Below are 20,392 nucleotides of genomic sequence, written 5' to 3' on the forward strand. Positions count from 1 at the left end.
ACATATGTTTCTGGCAGAGCTAGAAAACAGGGTAACACTTTCTATGAATCAGGTATCTATAAAGCATTATAAATGCATTCATAAAACTTTATAAACCATTCATAATGCTCTATAACACTTGACATAAGCCTTTCTAACTATACATAAATGTTTATAAACTCAAACATAAAACGTTATAACACCACAGTATAAAGCTTTATACCACTAAGCGTTATAATGCATTATAATATATGTGTATTTGCTGTTCTTAGCATTATTAATGAGACCTGTTTCATAAAGCTTAATAGACGTTGAGTTAATTCACATAATGCTTTATAAAGATCCACAGCGATGCCTTCCCTCTAACTGCTATATGCTATAAAGAAAATTGTTCTGTAAATGCACATAACATCTAATGAACACTTATAAGCGCTTTTCACAGACTTTAAGTAAAGTGATGAGTTATTCCACATTAACAAAGGCATATGACAAATTATAAAGCTTCATAAGCGCTTTTTACAGACTTTAAGTAAAGTGATGAGTTATTCCACATTACCAAAGGCATATAACACATTATAAAGCTTCATAAGTGCTTTTCACAGACTTTAAGTAAAGTGATGAGTTATTCCACATTACCAAAGGCATATAACAAATTATAAAGCTTCATAAATGTTCCTTACAGCACGACAATGATTAATGTCTAAACAGAAAAACACAATTACTAGTTTGTACTTTAAACAAGGGTAGCATTTATTAACAATGCATACATTTTACATCAAATCTACTTAATGGATGTATACAAAAAAGATGCGAGTTTACAAACATATAACCCAAAACCATTAATATTTTACATTTTCTGTTTTTAAGAGAATCTAAAAAAACCTGCTCCTTCAAAAAGAAATCACTTATTATCTGAACATTTTCAATGCGTAAGTATTAATGACAAAACATATTCTAGAACTCACAAGGATATAAAAAATCTGCTCCTTCAAAAAGAACACACTTATTTTTATCTGAACATTTTTACTACTGAACTATGCCTGAAAAAACATTTTCAAGAATTCAGGAGAAGCTGAAAAAATATGTCCTTCAAAAAGAACATATTTAGGCAACACTTTATAATAACTTTAATTAATATACCATTAACTAATGATTAATAACTATTGTTTTTCACATTTTACGGAACTAAAAAGTGGCTAACATATTTGTAAATATTAATGAACACTTTGGAAACATGAACTTTAATTGATAAACATTTGTCAGGTTTGTCAGGTGATTTATTAATGTTCAAATTCTGATGATTTGTTAACATTTCTAAATATGAATATCCATGCTGAAAACTAAGTGCCATGTGTAAACATTTGTTGATATTCAAATTCTGATTAACTAATGCTTTGTTCACATTTACTTATCATTAGTTAAAAGCTTATTAATGAAAGTTATTATAAAGTGTTACCCATACTTCTTAACTTAATTAACTGAACAAATTAAATCCTGAACTATGCCTCAGTTGCTCATGGGTAACAGTTCTCCACATGATTTCATTTGCATGATTTTTTCCTTGATTTCATCAGTCGTTGCCTCTCGACACCTGTCCACAAATGTTGACAACTTCTCCACTTGGGCATTCCAGGGGGGGAGAGCCTGAAAGACACCAGGTGCCGCTAGAGCAAGCTCAGCAATCGGTGATGACCTGGATATGGTGTTGCGGTCCACTCCCACTTTTTGGAAAGCCTTCTTCATCGACCCACCCTGGTTAAAGGCTTGTAGGGCACGCTTGTAACGCAGGATTACTCCACGAACAGTTTTCGCTATGGAAGAAAAAACTGAATATCTGAATATACACATAAACCAGAGAACGTCTGCAAAATAAAACTAAAATCAATACTAGTTGTTACCTCGAGTGCGACTCAGGTCATCTTGCTTTGCTGATCTTGGTTTCTTCCCCTTCGAAAAAGGCTTCATCTCCTCATCAGATGATTCATCGATAGTTGATGATTCTGTGGAGAGAACTTGGCATGACAAAAAATTTATATTTAATGGTTGTCCTATTTGATATTCCACATTCATTTTAAGTAATTCTGAAACTGTTTTTGACAGAAAATAACAAATTAATTTTACAATACATGCCATAATGTCTGTCTTGTTTCATTCTTGAGATCTAAATAATTATTCACAGAAAAATACCCTTTATTGCTATCACTATTATATTGTACATTTACACAATCAAGTGCCAATGATCACTCCTTGTCTATTTTTCAGCTCCACTGAGCATATACAACACAGTACTGTTGTGTCTGATTTACTTGCACCAGCACAACACACACTAAAGGCTGAATTGTACAGTGGGGCAAAAAAAGTATTTAGTCAGCCACTGATTGTGCTCCTACTGAGAAAGTCAAGAGAGGTCTGTAGTTTTCATCATAGGTACACTTCAACTATGAGAGACAAAATGAGAAAAAAAAAACAGAAAATCACATTGTAGGATTTTTTAAGTATTTGTAAATTATGGTGGAAAATAAATATTTGGTCACCCACAAACAAGCAAGATTTCTCTCACAGACCTGTAAATTCTTCTTTCCTCCACTCGTTATCTGTATTAATGGCACCTGTTTGACCTTGAACAGTCAGACTCCAAATTCAACCATGGCCGAGACCAAAGAGCTGTCGAAGGACACTAGGAAGAAAACTGAAGACCTGCATCAGGCTGGGCAGGCTGGGAAGAGTCAATCTACAATAGGCAGCAGGTAGGTGTAAATAAATCCACTGTGAGAGCAACTGTAAGAAAATAGAGGCCTACAAGACCAGTGATAATCTCCCTGGATCTGGGGCCCCACGCAAGATCTCATCCCATGGGGTCAAAAAGATCACAAGAACGGTGAGCAAAAATCCCAGAACTACACAGAGGGACGTGACGAATGACCTCAAGAGAGCTGGGACCAAATTAACAAAGGCTACCATCCGTAACACACTATGCCGAGAGAGACTCGAACCCTGCAGTGCCAGGTGTGTTCCCCTGCTTAAGTCCAGGCCTGTCTGAAGTTTGCCAGAGAGCATAGGAATGATCCAGAAGATGATTGGGAGAATATCATGTGGTCAGATGAAACCAAAATAAAACTTGTTTTTTTTTGGAGGAAGAAGAATGCAGAGTTGCACCATACCTACTGTGAAGCATGGGGGTGGAAACATCAGGTTTTGGGGCTGTTTTTCTGCAAAAGGGGCAGGACGAGTGATCCGGGTTTAGGGAAGTTATATCAGGGCCATGTATTGTGAGATTTTAAGCCAAAACCTCCTTCCATCAGTGAGAGCACTGAAGATGGAACGTGTCTGGGTCTTTTAGCATGACAATGACCCCAAACACACCACTGTGGTTCGGTAAAAAGCATGTCAAGCCTAGCCAGTCTCCAGACCTCAACCCCATAGAAAATTTGTGGAGGGAGTTGAAAGTCCATGTTGCCCCAAAACATCACTGCTCTAGAGAAGATCTGCATGGAGGAATGGGTCAAAATACCAGCTACAAACCTGGTGTGTGCAAACCTGGTGAGGACTTAAAAGAAAACATTTGGCCTCTGTCATTGCCAACAAATGTTATGTTAAAAGGATTGCGTTGAACTTTTGTTATTGACGAAATACTTATTGTCGACCATCATTTACAAACAAATTTTTTAAAAATCCTACAATGTGATTTCCTGGATTTTTTTCTCAATTTGTCTCTAATAGTTGAAGTGAACCTATGATGATAATTACAGACCTCTCACATCTTTCTAAGTAGAAGAACTTGCACAATCAGTGGCTGACTAAATACTTTTTTTCCCATGCATGGCGCATCCTCTGAAAATGCACTATGCTGTTGTGCGCCTCTATACATGTGCATTTTGTGTGTCTCTGTCACTCTGCTGTTTCACTGCAACGGAGGGAATGTGTAAGCAGAACCATAAGGCTAAACAGATCAATCCAGGGTATCTGCATGTGTGGGGACTTTTTGGATCGGTTTTGCAGACAGGGATTAAGCCTTGTCTAGGACTAAACAAAATTTTGAATGGAGATTTCCCATTGCAAGACAAATATAGTCCACGACTAGGCTTAATCCCTGTCCGGGAAACCACCCCTTTAAGACTTTTTTAAAACCACTCAGACACAAATGTAAGACCACTGTAATAATAAAATAGCAAGTACATAAACCCAGTATGATAATTATAACGAAATGGAATATGAATGATGAACGTATAAGGATATTATTTAATATCAAGGTAATGAATAATATTTCATAATAATACCACAAACCTACAAAACCTACAAACCTACTTATTAAGCCACTATATGTACTTCAAGCTTTCCCATGCCCCATACATTGCAACCCAGCTATCTGGACCAGACGACCGTATTTCCACTAAAGGACATGTAGGCCCAGTTCTCAACCATCGAAACATGCTGTGCACCAGGCTACGGCATAAGGTACGCATAGGAAATGCGTGGGGTACAGCGCAGATTTGATGCAAAAGCATATATTGTCACACAATTGACAACATAATTGATGTTGTCACTGCATTGCTAAGAATAACCCAACATTCAAATAATACCTGCCCTGTGGTAAGAACAGAGTGAAGGGAGGATAATAAAGAATAAATTATGTAAAATATTGTCCCTTGACCGTTTTTATGAAGTAAATAATAGTTTTAACTTACCTGCTATCTCACCACTTGACTCTTCCTCTGTTCCAATAGCCTTCTTTCCTGAGTAGAATAAATCACATTTAAGTATTCCAAATAGGTCAAGTTTACAAGTGCTTCTTTGAATTTAATAGATTTAAGTTTGCTGCTTTTGCAAGAACTCCAAGTGAAACCAACATATAGTGCCAGATCTGTGTAGGTAACTGTACATTGACCCATAATCAGTTACTTCTGTGCTGCATTTAGCATCAAAGCTTGTATCTGTACATTGTGATTCTTCAGGTGTTGATATAGTGTGTGTCATTACAGGTACAAATCATGTTTTTTTTAAACTAAAAATTACATTGTACTTATTTTTTTTTTGTTATTTTCGAACATAGACTGCTCTATTAAGTAATACAAATTCTACAGCATTATCTGCACAAGCCATGCATAAAGCACCAAAAAGTTTTTGCTAACTCTTTACCCCTGATTAGTAAAAATGCACATTTCATGTGTAGTTCAAGAAGTGTATTTCATGTAAAGAATAAAGAAAAATATATAACTGTTCATCATAAAGTAATAAAATTAGTTGGTGGATAGAGTAAGTTTGTAAGCTTTAATATAAAGAATTGCTGACATAATTAAACACCAAAGTATAAGTGACAATGTGGATTTTTTTGTAAAAATTAGAATGTTGTAGTTTTCAGTTTTGTCAAAAACAGAACATGTAGTAATGACAGCAACTGTTACAGTCACAATACTATAATATTTCAAATACTAACTGCAACAAGTAAAAACAAATGTAGTGATTTTACTGTAAAATTAGTGAAATTATCTCAGGATCCCAAACTATAACTAGCACAATGGAAATGTTTCAGTGAAACAAAGGTTAATTGCTGTCAGTCAATATGCATGTACATTATAGCCTATACACATGTTGGAAAAAGGTAGGGATTTTGTATGGTTATGTTTAGATAATTACCTTTTACTTTGGGAGTGGCTGTAGATGATCCTGAAACACTGGACACTGAAGGGCTTGACGATGGTCTACCTGTCATTCGTGAAAGCTGCTCCTTAAGGAATTCCTTGTCAGATTGAAGATGTTTTATTGTTTCCTGAAGACATTTATTTTTTTCTTTTTCAGTTTCAAGATGCATCTTCATGATCTGCAAGTCTTGCAAGACGGTTGGCGATACTGAAATAGATGACCAAATTTCATTTTTAAATATTGTTAAATAATTATATTTATACATTTATGTATCACATCTGTACATCATTTTGACATGCTGTACATGTCAAAGAGTAGAGTCAAGGGTTTGTTCGTTCAAGACTGCGTTTGCATTTTAGGTTAATTGGAAACAGGTATCATGATTGGATATAAACGGACATAAGGGATCATAAGCAAGGAAGGGGGAGGTTCTGACAAGTCCATTTTTCAAATTGTGTTTGGAAATCAGGGACGTCCGTGTCCTTCAGGCTGAAGAGGAAAAGGAATGCCCGGATTGTTCTCAGCGCAAAGTTCAAACCCAGCATCTCTGATGGTAAGGGGGTGTGTTATTGTGTTGGTGCCCATGAAATAGATAACTTGCACATCAGTAAAGGCACCAAGCTGAAGGTACATCCAGGTTTAGGAGCAACATATGCTGCCATCCAAGCAACGTCTTTTTCAGAGATGTCCCTACTTATTTCAGCAGGACAATGTCGAGACACATTCTGCACGTGTTACAACAGCAAGGATTTATAGTAAAGGATTGTCGGTACTAGACTAAACTTTTTTTGCAGTGTGTTGCAGACATCAAATTTAAAGTGAGTGAATATTTGCAAAAAACAATAGTTTAATAATAGTTTATTACTTTGAAATATCTTGTCTTTGTAGTGTATTCAATTAAATATGGGTTGAAAAGGATTTGTAAATCATTGTATTCTATTTTTATTTATGTTCTATACAACGTCCCAACTTCACTGGAATTGGGGTTGTAAAAACATTCAGAGTAATGATATCACACAGAAGTTCAAAATAGTCATATTACATAAACTAGCATACCACAGATTTTGTCAAGGTGGGGTAATAGCCATGGATCACATTGAGCACATTTTAATGGGTCTTGTGGGACAAGCACATTTTGTATTGCAGGCTGAAAATGATCCACTATCCACTATATATATATATATATATATATATATATATATATATATATATATATATATATATATATATATATATATATGGTGCTGGAACAAGTAGCCTAGTGCATCTCATCCCAATTTATTTATATTTGAACATAATAGTCATTTTGGATTTTAGAAAAATGTTTTTGGGGGAAGTGGGCTAGTGTACTGTAGGACCCTGTGGTATGGCCTAAGCTTTTGTCCTTAATTGTTTTTTTTTCTTCTTACATTACTTGTGCTTTTACACTTTTACTAGAATAAACTTGATACTTCAACTTTTTTTTTACACCCTAGTATCTATACTTCTACTTGAGTAATAATTGTGGATACTTTTGACATCTTTATTTTTTGAAATAGCTGAAACTATTCAGTTATGTGGCTCATCAGGTAGAATTTAGAAACATTGAATTCTACACATATATAAAATCAGATAGTGTACTACCCAACAAGAAATATTTTTTTTTTGAGTAAACTTATAACAAGCACATGTTAAACCTGAATACTTGCCTGCTTTACTCTGCTGTGGTGGTAGAACATTTGCCTCAGATGTTTCATTTGAAACGGCCTTCTTCCGTCCACGCGTGTCCATCTATGAAAAATAATAACTTATTAACAACTAACCTTGCTATTAAAAGTTTCACATTTATATATATAAACAGATTAGTAAGTAAGTAATTTTGGTCAGATTATCAATAGAAACTAATATAGGACATTCAACTGTATGTAACAGAAAGCAACAAAATGTATATATATATATATATATATATATATATATATATATATATATATATATATACATTTTGTTGCTTTCTGTTACATACAGTTGAATGTCCTATATTAGTTTCTATTGATAATCTGACCAAAATTACTTATAGCTAATCTGTATAGTTAGGAGTCACTGCAGTCTGGAGTTGTCATGGCTAGTTAATGTTAGCTCATTAATTAGGTCATTTTAACAAACACAACAATAAAACAGTCTAAAACATTAACTTTTACTACAGCTATATTACATATATAACGTTAACTATATTATTTGTAGAAAAAAACGAGTTTAGCTAATAGCTAGCCAGCAGGTAACTGTATGCTGCTAAATTAGTTGACTAGCAGCACATTGGGTAAATTAGCAAGATACCTAGCTAGTTTACCACATTATAGCTGCTTATGTTGACTGACCTACAATTAAGATTTTTAAGTTTACAGATTTTGAATCGCACCTTAAGAAAGACGGCTGTATGGCTGATTTGCTTCTGTAGCAGCAGTCTGAAAATGTCCGTTTTACTCTCAGTGCTTGAAATGAGGTCCTATAACAAAGTTGGTTTATGGCGAGCATACCCACTTCCTATCCCCGCCACCACTAGAGGGAGCCCGCGAGGGAGTCCAAAATTAATACAAGTGAATGGAGTTAAACGGATACAAACTCAAATTTCGTGACATTTCTTGGATTTTGGAAAGTAGAATGATATATTTTGATAAAATAGCAAAAAAATAACATATATTTCAGTTTTTGTACAGAATTTACAGGTTTTAGTTAGTAAAGGCGCTAACATTACTGCTTTTGTATGATGATGTGGGTGAGCTGATGCTGGAGTTACAGCTAGAGCATGTTTAAAACGTTTAAAAGCTTTAAAAATGTATGCCCGCAATACTAAAACATCTGATATGGTTTTGTGTTGAGAAAATTAGAAGATATTAGAGGAGAAGAAATTCTCAAGTGGGTATTCTCCTCTCTAGAGATTCTCTGCTTACAGTTCTTTGCTGCATCACATGACTACAGCTCCTCCTTTCAAGCTAAACGCGGGACGCGTTTCTGGACAGAAGCAAACTGAGGCTGTGGTAATAGTACGCAGGGTAAAATGACATTAATTCAAAGATAAATTCTTGGATTATTAAGAGGCAGGGATAATCTTCGAAACAGATGTAAGATTGTGCGATGGATGCAGAAAAAAATAATTCTGCCCAGAGCAATGAAATGCAACTCATGCAAGAAAAAAATGAAGTTACACAAACGGTTCCAAGGAGATGGATATCAGTGGTGAGATTTTGATTACTATTTACTTAATAGTAAAAAATATACATTTGTTGCAGTATGTTAACGAATCAAATATAGATGTATTTAATGTAAACTCCTAATTATTTTGCCAGGTGTTGCACAAGGAATGCACATCACCATACAGACATTACGGCTTCTGTCCGGAAGGGGTCTATGTTTTTTCGCTCCCGTTTATCTCTGCGACAACACTTAGAGTTCATCTATAGGTAAGCAATTATGTATTGTTTGTGAAAAATATATAAACTTTACAGTAAACTAAATGCCACCAAGACATTATTTTACTATTAATGTTTTTTAACAGTAGCTATAGTAACAATATGGCTACAGACAATATTCACAATATCCAATCCTAAGATTTTCTCAGGGCCTGAGACAGAGACAGATGGAGCTTATTGAGGATGGGATAGCTGGCAGTAGCAGAACTCTGACCAAAATGACATCAGCTTTGAGAAAAGTAAGAACATTTTCATTATCCTAAATAGTTGTTAACCCTAATTTAAACACTTCACCAAGCAAAGTACATGACATAATAATGTAATAATAATAATAATAATTATATTTTTATAAGAAAATCTTACCTGTAATTTGTCTGTGCTCAAGGTCTGCATTTCAGCGATGACAAAACTTCGACAGCGTGGAGGGATGCGTGTTGGGGGCCCACACCACTTTGTGATGATAGATGAGAGTAAATTCTCACACAAAAGAAAGGTGCAGATGTTTGACTAACCTGGGGTGTTTTTCCCAAAACTTTGGAACATCAAAATAAAGATGAATCTTCAAGTACAAGCATTTCACTAAAACATTTGCTTCGTAAGTTACGTAGTACCTAAACTGGTTTGTAACCCAATACAATTCAGAGCCACTTGTAACTCAAGAACCCCTTTCAGTTTTTTAGGTACATTTTCACCTAAAAAATGACAGGTGCTGCCAAAGTTCCTTAAAAATCCCAGATGTGCTTGATATGCACATTTTATATATATATATATATATATATATATATATATATATATATATATATATGTATATATATATATATGTATATATATATATATACATATATATATATATACATATGTATATATATACATATATACATATGTATATATATACATATGTATATATATATATATGTATATATATATATATATATATATATATATATATATATATATATATATATATTAGGGGTGTCACGATTCTCGAAATCCTTGATTCCATTTTATTTCCGATTTGAGGGTCACGATTCGATTCGATTCTCGATTTAATTTTTTTTTACAGCAGAGAGGCATATGCCTCATTAAATTTAAATAATATACTATTTATTAAGATATATATGTAATGCCATCTAGTGGCTTTTTTTGGTAGCAACAGTGTGCACTATTAAAACAGCAACATAAAATAATAAAAAAAAAGGAACGGTCATGTACAAAATAACAGAACAATTAAAGCCTTAACAAACTGAACTCTATCCTACTATAACAATTAAACATGAAAAATAAGACTGAGAATGACAAGTCTTTAAGAAAGATATATTATTAACTTTATCTGAGAGAAAGATGTTTTTTTTATTCAAATGAAGCAACAGGTGTAGTCAATCATAAGTTTAAGATTTTTAATCAACCTCACTGTGATCTATAGTTCTATAAATCCGTTTTTAGTTTCTCCTCCGTGGTTGAAAGGCAGCTGTTCTCTGCCTTTCTCACACAGCTGAACGAAGGGCGTGGCTGCGCTCATGCAGCGTCTCTCTCTATTTAAATGAACAGGATGCACTGTGTTGGTGCTGCGCCATTTGCGTAGCGCGCTGCGTCATTTGCGTAGCTTAGAGGGAGGGATCGTCGATCGTCTTTTTGACTTCGATGCTCGAGACCATGACCTCATTTCGATCGATTCAATAAAATATTGAGATCGTGACACCCCTAATATATATATATTATTTTATATATTATATGCATTCTTATATATATATATATATATATATATATATATATATATATATATATATATATATATATATATATATATATATAAGAATGCATTCTTGCAAATAATTTGTTTCATTTTAAACATTAATTTTTAGAGTTTTTAGATTCTTACATTTTGCATCAGGTAAACTATTTTATGCGCCAGCAAACATTAAAACTATTAGCTACAGTTATGTGGTTATGTGACAATGGGAAGGCCCTTAGTACATGTAGTAATGAATACTTTTTATAGTTATAGTTTAACACCAGAATGGCATTGATGATAATTGTGATTTATTGATAACACAATAAGCCACCTACTGTATGGAAGATAAGTATTTGATACACAAACGATTTTGCAAGTTTTCCCACCTACAAAGAATGGAGAGATATGTCATTTTTTATTGTAGAAAACCAGAGAAATTTCACATTGTATGATTTTTAAATAATTAATTAGCATTTTATTGCATAAAATAAGTATTTGATCATCTACCAACCAGCAAGAATTCTGTCTTTAACAGACCTGCACCCTTTTCTTTACTAAGTTTCTCCTATTCTGACTTTTTCTGGCTGTGTTTGAAGGTCCTGGAGTGTCCTACCTAGACCTGAACCCAATAGAAAATCTTCGGCAGGTGAAACTCAATGTTACCCAGCAACAGCCCTGAAACCTGAAAGATTTGGAGAAGATCTGTATTGAGGAGTGAACCAAAATCCCTTCTACAGCGTGAAGTCTAAACTTGACCTCTGTAATTGCCAGAATTCTTGCTGGTTGGTAGATGATAAAATTATTTTTTTTGTTGCAATAAAATGCAAATTAATTATCTAAAAATCATACAATGTGATTTTCTGGATTTTTACATTTTTTTTTTTTTTCTCTCACTGTTGAAGTGTACCTATGATAAAAAATACAGATCTCTACATTCTTTGTAGGTGGGAAAACTTGCAAAAGCTGCAGTGTATCAAATTATTTTCCTCACTGTATGTAAGAACCTATGTTACTTTTATTATATTAGAGCATATGTTATTATGAAATTCATTCTTCAAAATGTATATAAATAAACAATATATATTTTTCCTGCCATTCTAGCTGGTCAATGTTGCATATTTTAAAGAGATTTCATATGTATGATAAAATGAACCACCCTCTAATGTTCAGTAATTAAAAATGTAGGTGCACATAAAAAACTATTGACCATGTATATGTTAAAATAATGTATTGTGTAATGCAAAGCGTTTAATTGAAGTCCATAACTTTCTTTATTTTCTTAAATGTTTTTACAGTACAATCGTGGACGTGTAGGTTCTACCTGGCGACGGAGCAAAAAGTGGGTACTAGGAATTCTTGAAGTGGGCGTTACCACCCGGAAGCCCATACTGAAAATCGTCTCCAAGAGGTCGAGTGCACAGATGCTACCTGTTGTGAGACACTATGTGAGAAGAGGCACCAGTATCATTACTGATGAGTGGCGAGCGTACAGAGGTCTTTCAGATCTTGGATATGACCACCATACTGTTTGCCACAAGAGACATTTTGTACATCCACTCACTAGGGCTCACACCCAGCACCTGGAGAGGGCTTGGCAAAAATTCAAGGTTGATGTGTGGCGACACAGAGCAAACCGAAACACAAAACTCCTGAAACAGTACCTGAAGATTATAGAATGGGAACACTGGCTCGCCAAGAAGCACAAATGGGGTATACTGGGAAGACTGCTCCATGACATTAGAAAAATGTATAAAAGCCATTCTTAATTAAATAGTCCAGAGGAGCATTCAGAATAGTGGATCTTAGCATCTGCAGTCATTAAATGCAAAAATACATAATCTGTATTAATATGTTTTAATATTGGCACATAGTTTGACAGTGTGTTCAAGGATATTTTTAATAATAGAGGCAAATATGTCCAGCTAATTTCCATCCATGTAATTTAATATTTTGGTCACGTACGTTATGGTTATGGCAATATATAAATAGTACTGAAATTCAGATTTACACTTTTCTGACTCTAAATCAATTACTGATAAAAACAGAAAATGTAAAATATTAATGGTTTTGGGTTATATGTTTGTAAACTCGCATCTTTTTTGTATACATCCATTAAGTAGATTTGATGTAAAATGTATGCATTGTTAATAAATGCTACCCTGTTTAAAGTACAAACTAGTAATTGTGTTTTTCTGTTTAGACATTAATCATTATCGTGCTGTAAGGAACATTTATGAAGCTTTATAATTTGTTATATACCTTTGGTAATGTGGAAGAACTCATCACTTTACTTAAAGTCTGTAAAAAGTGCTTATGAAGCTTTATAATTTGTCATATGCCTTTGTTAATGTGGAATAACTCATCACTTTACTTAAAGTCTGTAAAAAGTGCTTATAAGTGTTCATTAGATGTTATGTGCATTTACAGAACAATTTTCTTTATAGCATATAGCAGTTAGAGGGAAGGCATCGCTGTGGATCTTTATAAAGCATCTCAACGTCTATTAAGCTTTATGAAACAGGTCTCATTAATAATGCTAAGAACAGCAAATACACATATATTATAATGCATTATAACGCTTAGTGGTATAAAGCTTTATACTGTGGTGTTATAACGTTTTATGTTTGAGTTTATAAACATTTATGTATAGTTAGAAAGGCTTATGTCAAGTGTTATAGAGCATTATGAATGGTTTATAAAGTTTTATGAATGCATTTATAATGCTTTATAGATACCTGATTCATAGAAAGTGTTACCGAAAACAGATATGACTTTACTAACCTCTCCGCATGAAGAGCTGAAAGATAAGACGGAGAGAAAATGTCTTATTTTAGTGCATCATTTACTCAAATGTTAGTCAGCATGCCCTTTAATTTGCATATACTGTATACACGTATTTTGCATGAATGTGCAAAGTATGGGTTACAAGCATATCTGTAAACACAGTATTTTATATGAATCAGAATCTACATATGTAGAAAACATCTTTCCAAACATCAATGTTGTCTCTACAACAGCAGTAGAGTTAAATAATCCCAAACCACACTGTAACTTAAACTTAAATAAAACCTAAAATAAAAAAGTAAGAAAAACTGAAGGAAATTTTAATATTTCTGAATAAAACAAACAAAAAAAAACAAAAAAAACAAAGGTGATCATTTTTTTTTCTGATAAAAAAATTTGAAAAACTATGCATTTGTACATAACCTAATGCTGCTGCAGGAAGGTGAATTCAATAAATGTCTGAATCCTTGTAGTTTCTCGGAATAACAATGAGGATAAATTACTGTGTGGGGATTATTATAAATAACATGGGGGATTACTTCCTTCAAGTCTAACAGTGAGCTGGGATGTGCTGTGGAGATTCATTTGGCATCAGAAACAGACAGTTAGCCTCACAGTAGGCTGCTACAGAGCTCTTGTAATGTTCTCGCTTCCCACTGCTTCCATAAAGTGGTAATTTGGCAAATGGTGCAGATGTTTCACTTTTATTGTCATTGCCATTATTATTTTATTTATTTGCAATACTATCTATTTTGGTGAGTAAATGACATTTGGAAAATAACAGGGTTTTGGAAGCGCTTTTAAACACTGGTATTACTGCAACACAACAGCTGTATCGCTAGAAGGCCTTTTCATGCACATCGTTGAGTTTGACCCTATAACTTTTAGGAGGCTGGGGTTTTGGGATGTGGGTTTAATCATCCCTGTTTTAGTCACTAAGTCTCTAAGAAGTTTCTTATTATGTTTTTTTTTTCCGTTGTATAGTGTTTCCTCTCCAAAATACACACAGTAGATGTTAAATTGCTCTTAAGTAGGACTGAATACACGTGTGTTACCCTGTGATGGCTTGGCACCCTGTCCTTGCACCAAATAATTACAGACAGGCTTCAGACCCACTGCAACTCTGGCCCAGATTAAGCAGAAAAGAAGATGGATGGATGCAAGAGTTGGGGAATAACTGCAAATTAAAAATGATAAACGTATAGTTTACTTTACAAAATAAGCTAAAGCCTCAGCGTACACCTTTTTGGTTAGTATTTGTTTTTGTCAGTCATACATATGAATTTAAGACATTTAGGGCCCTATTTTAGCCATCTGTAGCACACAGGTCAGTTATGGATCGCACAGCTTGATTTAGGGGCATGTCGGTGTGTCTTTGGTTTCGTGAGGGCGACAAAAATACGTCCTGTGCGACTAGAGATATGCAAAAAATTAATAAAAACTTATTAATGAATGTGTTTAAGGCATAATGTGAAATAAACCAATCAGAGTGTCAGGTATAATTCCCTTTAAGAGGCAGGTGCGCTCTGACTTTGGCATGTTGATATTTTAACAGTGCGGCACTTTTACGTGTCTCAGCAGAGGAAAATGACCTGCATGATCATGCTGTAAAGGTACATCAGAACAGCACTGTTATTTTATTGCTTATTCTTTTTATTTTTGAGTTAAAAGTCAGGTTTACACTCTGCAGCACACTGGACTAGGGCTGGATATAATTTTAAAATGTTCTATGCTGATACCAATACCTTGAATTCGGTACCAATACACAAACAGTACATTTTTGGATACCTTTTTCTGAATTGCAACCAAAAAAATACAAAAAACGATAATTACTCTTACACAACGGATTTTTTTAACAGACATGAGTAATCTCATTCTAATACTGTCATCATGAGAGTCTACAACACCTTTGGATTTTGTGGTACTTTATTAGGAAAAAAACAACAAACAACAAAATATTTTTCCTGAAACATATTACTAGATACTTTTCAGAACTTTTCTGAGTTCTTTTTAAGGAATATCTGCATTTAACTGGCAAAATAAAATTATATTTGTGGTATCAATCATTTAAAAATTAATAAAAATCATGAACTATTGTGAGGGAACAGTAATAGTGTGCTGCGGTTTAGGTCTGGCAGACTAGATCCTTTTTACTGTATTATAATCCTGGTATCTCAAAGAAGAGAGAGAGAGAGAGAGAGAGAGAGAGAGAGAGAGATTTTAGTGCAGTGACAGTGTTTGGACAATTTGAATGTTCACAAAATTTCTGTGCACCCTTTCGTCCTGGTTGTTTTTACAGCACTGCTGTGTGCTCTCTGCATTTTACACATTTATGCTTGTTTCGTGCAAAATATCAAAAACAGACAACATCAAAATTTTTTTAGATCTTTCGGTACTCGGTAGTACTGAGACATTTTGGTCGGTGCTTTTTTGAAATTGAATTTCGATACCCAGCCCTACGCTGGGCACACCTACTAGAATGGACGCTGGGAATTGATTGTTGTCTAGTGTCATTTTAGTCTGTGGCGCACCTGTGTTTGCCACCGCTAAAATAGCAATACACCAGAAATTTAGCATGTACGATAGGGCCCATAAAGTTTTAGTGTTTATTTTTATTTATTACTTTTTTCTTAAACATTTTGCGAAACCGAAATTAACTTCTAAACTGAGCAGCACCAAGCAATAAAAACCTGACAAGCTGACAAGACCTCGGCAGAAAGGTGTTGTCATTTTCTTTACACCTCCCTCTTGCTTCATGCTAACACACAGCTCCTGACAGACACTGGACATGGAGAGCATGAGCTGTTCTTTCAGCATGAGGGAAATTGTTGAAGAGCATTTCCCAACGGTGAAAAATTGCTGTAAAACACACATGCCCATCAAATGCTTCACTGGTAAAGTGCAGCCAGGCTAAAAGATACTGGTAATGTAGTAAGAATGCTTAAACACATAGACAATGTGTCAATACAATGGTCAATACACAATGTAAATGCACGTGATGGAGAAATAACCACTGACTGCCTTAATTCACCAACTTTAATAAGCGCACATCGGTCATCTAACATGAAAGCCTTGGAAAGCAGACATTTGGTGGGCTATATAATGTGAAAAATTTGAGAATTCTTAGATCATAGACAATAAATATATGAAACCAAGACAGAAATGTGCTTATTCAACTAACAAAAAATATGATTACCTTTAAATTACATTTTGTCAACTTCTAGGCACAATTTTCTAATGAATCATTCTCCCACACATATAGACAATATCTTTTTGTCCTTAAACCAGTTCAGAAACAGCTTCTTCCTGCAGCTTGTCAGGCTGCTGAACAGCCAGTAACAATATTCCAGTCCACAGTCTATCAAAACTCAAACCTATCCCATCATATCTTCACCCCATATAAACTGTTCACCCTGAACTTTATTCACTTACAGTCACCCTGTATCCAGCATAACTTTCTCTCACTCAACTCATCACATACATGTTTCAGAACTGCATACATACATAGTAAGGTAAACATCTGTATAGCCATAGTTTATAGATTCATACATTGTACATTAAAAAGTGTAATTATGTACGTATAGCATAAGGTTCTATGTGTTTATGTTCTAAATATTTTATTTATGTATATACTGCATTATTTACTACTAAGAACGACTAAGAATACACGTTTTGAGCGTTTTTTTTACGTACCTGTACACCTGTGGTACTTCTCTAAAGATTAAAAATAATTTGTTCAGTCATGTATGTGTATCCTAAAAAGTTTACCCTATGAACCACTCTCCTCATTAAAGCTAATTAAACAGAAGTCCTGTGTTTATGTTTGCAATCAACCTCATATAAAAGGCAGCACTCAGGACCTTGTTGATTAACTGCATTAGTGGCTTATTGTCACTTGATTGGATATTGAGCGAGTGATTAAAATGATTCTTTTCTTAATGATCATGTCAAACTCTTCATTTGTTCAGATTCTCCTTCAACAGGCCTCTTAGATAATGTCACAGAATAGAATATGAGTCATGTGTGCTTTTTATCCTGAGATTTTTGAATTGAGAAAATCAGCATACTGCTGTTCTGACCTTCAGCCGTAATATTACTATTGTCCGCCTGCTGTGTGTGTGTGTGTGTTTTCTGTATAACATCTTGCTCAGACTGACCTGGAACTTCCACTTTCCACTGTATTAACCTGTTAGCTTTCTTCCATTTTCTTACATTAAAGTTATGTCTTTTAGTGAAGTAGCTGGTGCGTTCCTTTCTTCATTTACAACATTCATCCGAAGCTCTGATCCAGAGCGACTTACAAGGTTATTCCCTGTTATAGAGGTGGGCCAACATAGTGTTAGGGTAGCTCACCGGCAGAGAGTGGTGGTCCACTATCCACTGCGCCACACCAACTTTTTTGTTTCATCTATAACTTTTCTCCTGCTCTGTTTATTTTGGTTTCCTTTTATTTCTGACTTAGTTACCCTGTGCAACAGCACACAAGGCCAGTCATTTACTAGACATCAATATATAAATATTACTTTTACCAGACATGGATAAACTTTCTAGGTTTCAGAGGTGAAATGACTTTTGATGGGAGCCATGAAGCTCCTGAATGCATCCCATCCAGGAGGGGAAAAAAAACACTGCCCGCCCACACAAAAAATGATTGGCTGAAACAGAACCCTCTCTGTTTTGCATGCGCTTCTTCTCCCAATCTTTCTCACTCACAATTATGGAAAAAAGTCTGTGCCTCCTGCATGTGCGTTTGTGTTCAGTCATTCGTTCTAGATTCCAAGTGATTTTATCTGACTTGATTTTATCAAGAAGCCGTTATTGATATATACGGTAGACCCCTGCAACTTTTGGAAGACTTGGCAAGTTTGTTGTAGCCGCAATTTAACAGTAACTGGCACACAGCAAACGACAATTTTCTCAACTAATTCTAAACTGACTGGCCCAACTAATTATTCAGATCTATCATAGACATTGACTACGACGCCTCCAGCTTCTGAGATTACAATATTTGGTTCCTAACAAAATGTCAATCCTATACTCAACAGGATGGTGCTAACACAGGAGAGAGGATCATAGTGCAAGTTCATTCTTTTCCTGTTTTATTTGATGCATTTTTGCACAAAAAGAGACAAGATTTAAAGAAAAAATAAGTGTGAAAACGTATCGGGTATTGTTGGTGTCTCTGATGTATTGGTTGCCCAATAGGTAGCTTGCTAGATTAGCCAGCATGCTAATTTTCCTTTACAGTGTCCAGTGTTTGGTCTATGAGACGGTTTTATAAAGCCAGCTCTCACATTCTGTTAAAGCATTACCCTGGATTAAGTCATAACATTGCATGAATTTACCATGCAGCATACAAAATTACTGCAATGATCACTCTTTTAAACTTTTAAACAATGTAAGCTATTATTATAGTAAACTATTGAATAATTTATAGTGGACTTATCAATTATTTGTGGTAAATACTGAATAATTCCTAGTGGATGAGTTAGAAAATAAAGCATAATGAATTATTCATAGACGTTACCAGATAATTCAAAGTTGTTGCTAAAAGATGTATAGTAGATATTGAATAATACATCATAGTTTATTAATAACAGTTCATAATATTGGAGCTCAAAAAATATGTTTAGGGGTTAAAGGTCCACAGTATTAATGTATCATATTTATTTTTGAATACGCTTTACTGGAATTTTTTTAAGGTTGGTGTGATCTAACATTTTAGTCTGTTTCCTTTAATTGCATGTGCCACTACTAATTAACGCTGATGTCACCATGGTTACCACAGAGGCCTTTTATACAAGAAGCACAGAGAGGCAAGTGAAGCAGACTGCGATTAGTCTCTTTGCTATACAATGGAAAACTGAATTTATTTCAGGATAGTTGAATAATAAGCCTTTGTACATGGAAGTGACAAAACACAAATCTCAAACGCTGTCTCCTCATTAAAATACAAAACCAGCAAAACCAAAACAGAGAGAAACTTAGCAAAAGGGGATTTTAAAATTCAAAAAAAAGAGTTGTGCTATGTAACACTCTTAACTCTTCACTCTGGGATTGGCCTGGCCATAGACTGTATATGGCTGGACAGAGCATCGTCTCTCAAAAGTGAAGCCACCACAGGTCGGGCGCCCCCTGCTGTTCGGTTTCAGAAAGCTGTGTAACCCCACCCATTCCCATAGGTTTCAATGGCAAAACAAACTCTCAATCACGTTTTTTTCTAATATACTGTAATTCTACCTCCATTATTTAAATGTAACAGCTAGTGTAACCTCTGCTTATATTGTCAAATTTTTATATCCCCACAGAATTCGGTTTTTAAAACGTTATTCAGCTCTATTCAAAAAAGGTGTGGTTATTGTAAAAGGGCTGGTTATGGGCGGGACCAATAACAGACCGTCAGCTCCGCTCCGCTCTGCAGTCTGTGACCGCGAGGCAGCCCTCAGGGGCGGGGTTATTCAAATGAGTAGGTTGCTATCCACAGTCTTTCTCCCTCCTCTGGTCTCTACTACGCTGAATCGGGTGTCAGGATCGCCAACATGGCGGAAGATTTTGGCTTCATTTTCATTGAATGAATGGGAACAGAGACACGGCGTCCATCTTTTTTTACAGTCTCTGGGCCTGGCAATGCAGCTGGACATGGCACAGTACAGTTTGTCTTAAAGACAATCTCTTGAGACAGCAGCAGTATGTGGATGAGCATTGTCCTGCTGGAACAGAACACTGGACTCTGCATTCACAAAAAGGTTGGACCACTGGTTTAAAGGCCTTATTGGGATTGGACATTGGGATGCCAAAGTGTCTGTAATGA

At 35.0% G+C, this 20,392-nt stretch overlaps 2 protein-coding genes across 5 annotated transcripts; one reads left to right on the top strand and one right to left on the bottom strand.

The window, feature by feature from the left end:
- Positions 1-701: 701 nt before the first annotated feature.
- On the bottom strand, positions 702-9,508 carry LOC111195372 (coiled-coil domain-containing protein 106-like). Of its 3 annotated transcripts, none has more exons than XM_049480673.1 (6): positions 9,429-9,508; positions 7,308-7,389; positions 5,614-5,826; positions 4,665-4,712; positions 1,878-1,979; positions 702-1,790 (listed from the first exon to the last, which is right to left on the bottom strand). In XM_049480673.1, exons 1-6 carry the CDS (start codon positions 9,456-9,458, stop codon positions 1,486-1,488), a joined length of 780 nt encoding a protein of 259 aa, XP_049336630.1. In that variant the 5' UTR covers positions 9,459-9,508; the 3' UTR covers positions 702-1,485. The 3 variants fall into 3 exon arrangements, with proteins under 3 accessions (XP_049336630.1, XP_049336629.1, XP_049336631.1); XM_049480672.1 differs by having other exon boundaries at positions 1,878-1,991; XM_049480674.1 differs by lacking the exon at positions 9,429-9,508 and adding an exon at positions 8,015-8,662 and having other exon boundaries at positions 1,878-1,991.
- LOC111195371 (uncharacterized) lies at positions 8,679-12,773 on the top strand. 2 transcript variants are annotated; one of them, XM_049480669.1, is made up of 5 exons: positions 8,679-8,832; positions 8,943-9,056; positions 9,205-9,304; positions 9,451-9,558; positions 12,093-12,773. In XM_049480669.1, the coding sequence occupies exons 1-5, from the start codon at positions 8,735-8,737 to the stop codon at positions 12,561-12,563; spliced, it is 891 nt and encodes a 296-aa protein (XP_049336626.1). In that variant the 5' UTR covers positions 8,679-8,734; the 3' UTR covers positions 12,564-12,773. The 2 variants fall into 2 exon arrangements, with proteins under 2 accessions (XP_049336626.1, XP_049336627.1); XM_049480670.1 differs by lacking the exon at positions 12,093-12,773 and adding an exon at positions 11,394-11,433.
- Positions 12,774-20,392: the final 7,619 nt, after the last annotated feature.

Source organism: Astyanax mexicanus, chromosome 6 (assembly GCF_023375975.1).
Source record: "Astyanax mexicanus isolate ESR-SI-001 chromosome 6, AstMex3_surface, whole genome shotgun sequence".
Taxonomy (NCBI): Eukaryota; Metazoa; Chordata; class Actinopteri; order Characiformes; family Acestrorhamphidae; genus Astyanax; species Astyanax mexicanus.

Bases quoted from the DNA above. Each gene is read 5' to 3' on its own strand.
- LOC111195371 (XM_049480669.1), top strand. From the start codon at position 8,735: ATGCAGAAAAAAATAATTCTGCCCAGAGCAATGAAATGCAACTCATGC. The intron at 8,833-8,942 runs GTGAGATTTTGA...TTATTTTGCCAG, and splicing joins CAAGGAGATGGATATCAGTG to GTGTTGCACAAGGAATGCAC. The intron at 9,305-9,450 runs GTAAGAACATTT...TCTGTGCTCAAG, and splicing joins TGACATCAGCTTTGAGAAAA to GTCTGCATTTCAGCGATGAC.
- LOC111195372 (XM_049480672.1), bottom strand. From the start codon at position 9,458: ATGCAGACCTTGAGCACAGACAAATTACAG. The intron at 5,827-7,307 runs GCAAGTATTCAG...CATCTATTTCAG, and splicing joins ACCACAGCAGAGTAAAGCAG to TATCGCCAACCGTCTTGCAA. The intron at 4,713-5,613 runs GTAATTATCTAA...TATTCTACTCAG, and splicing joins AGCCACTCCCAAAGTAAAAG to GAAAGAAGGCTATTGGAACA.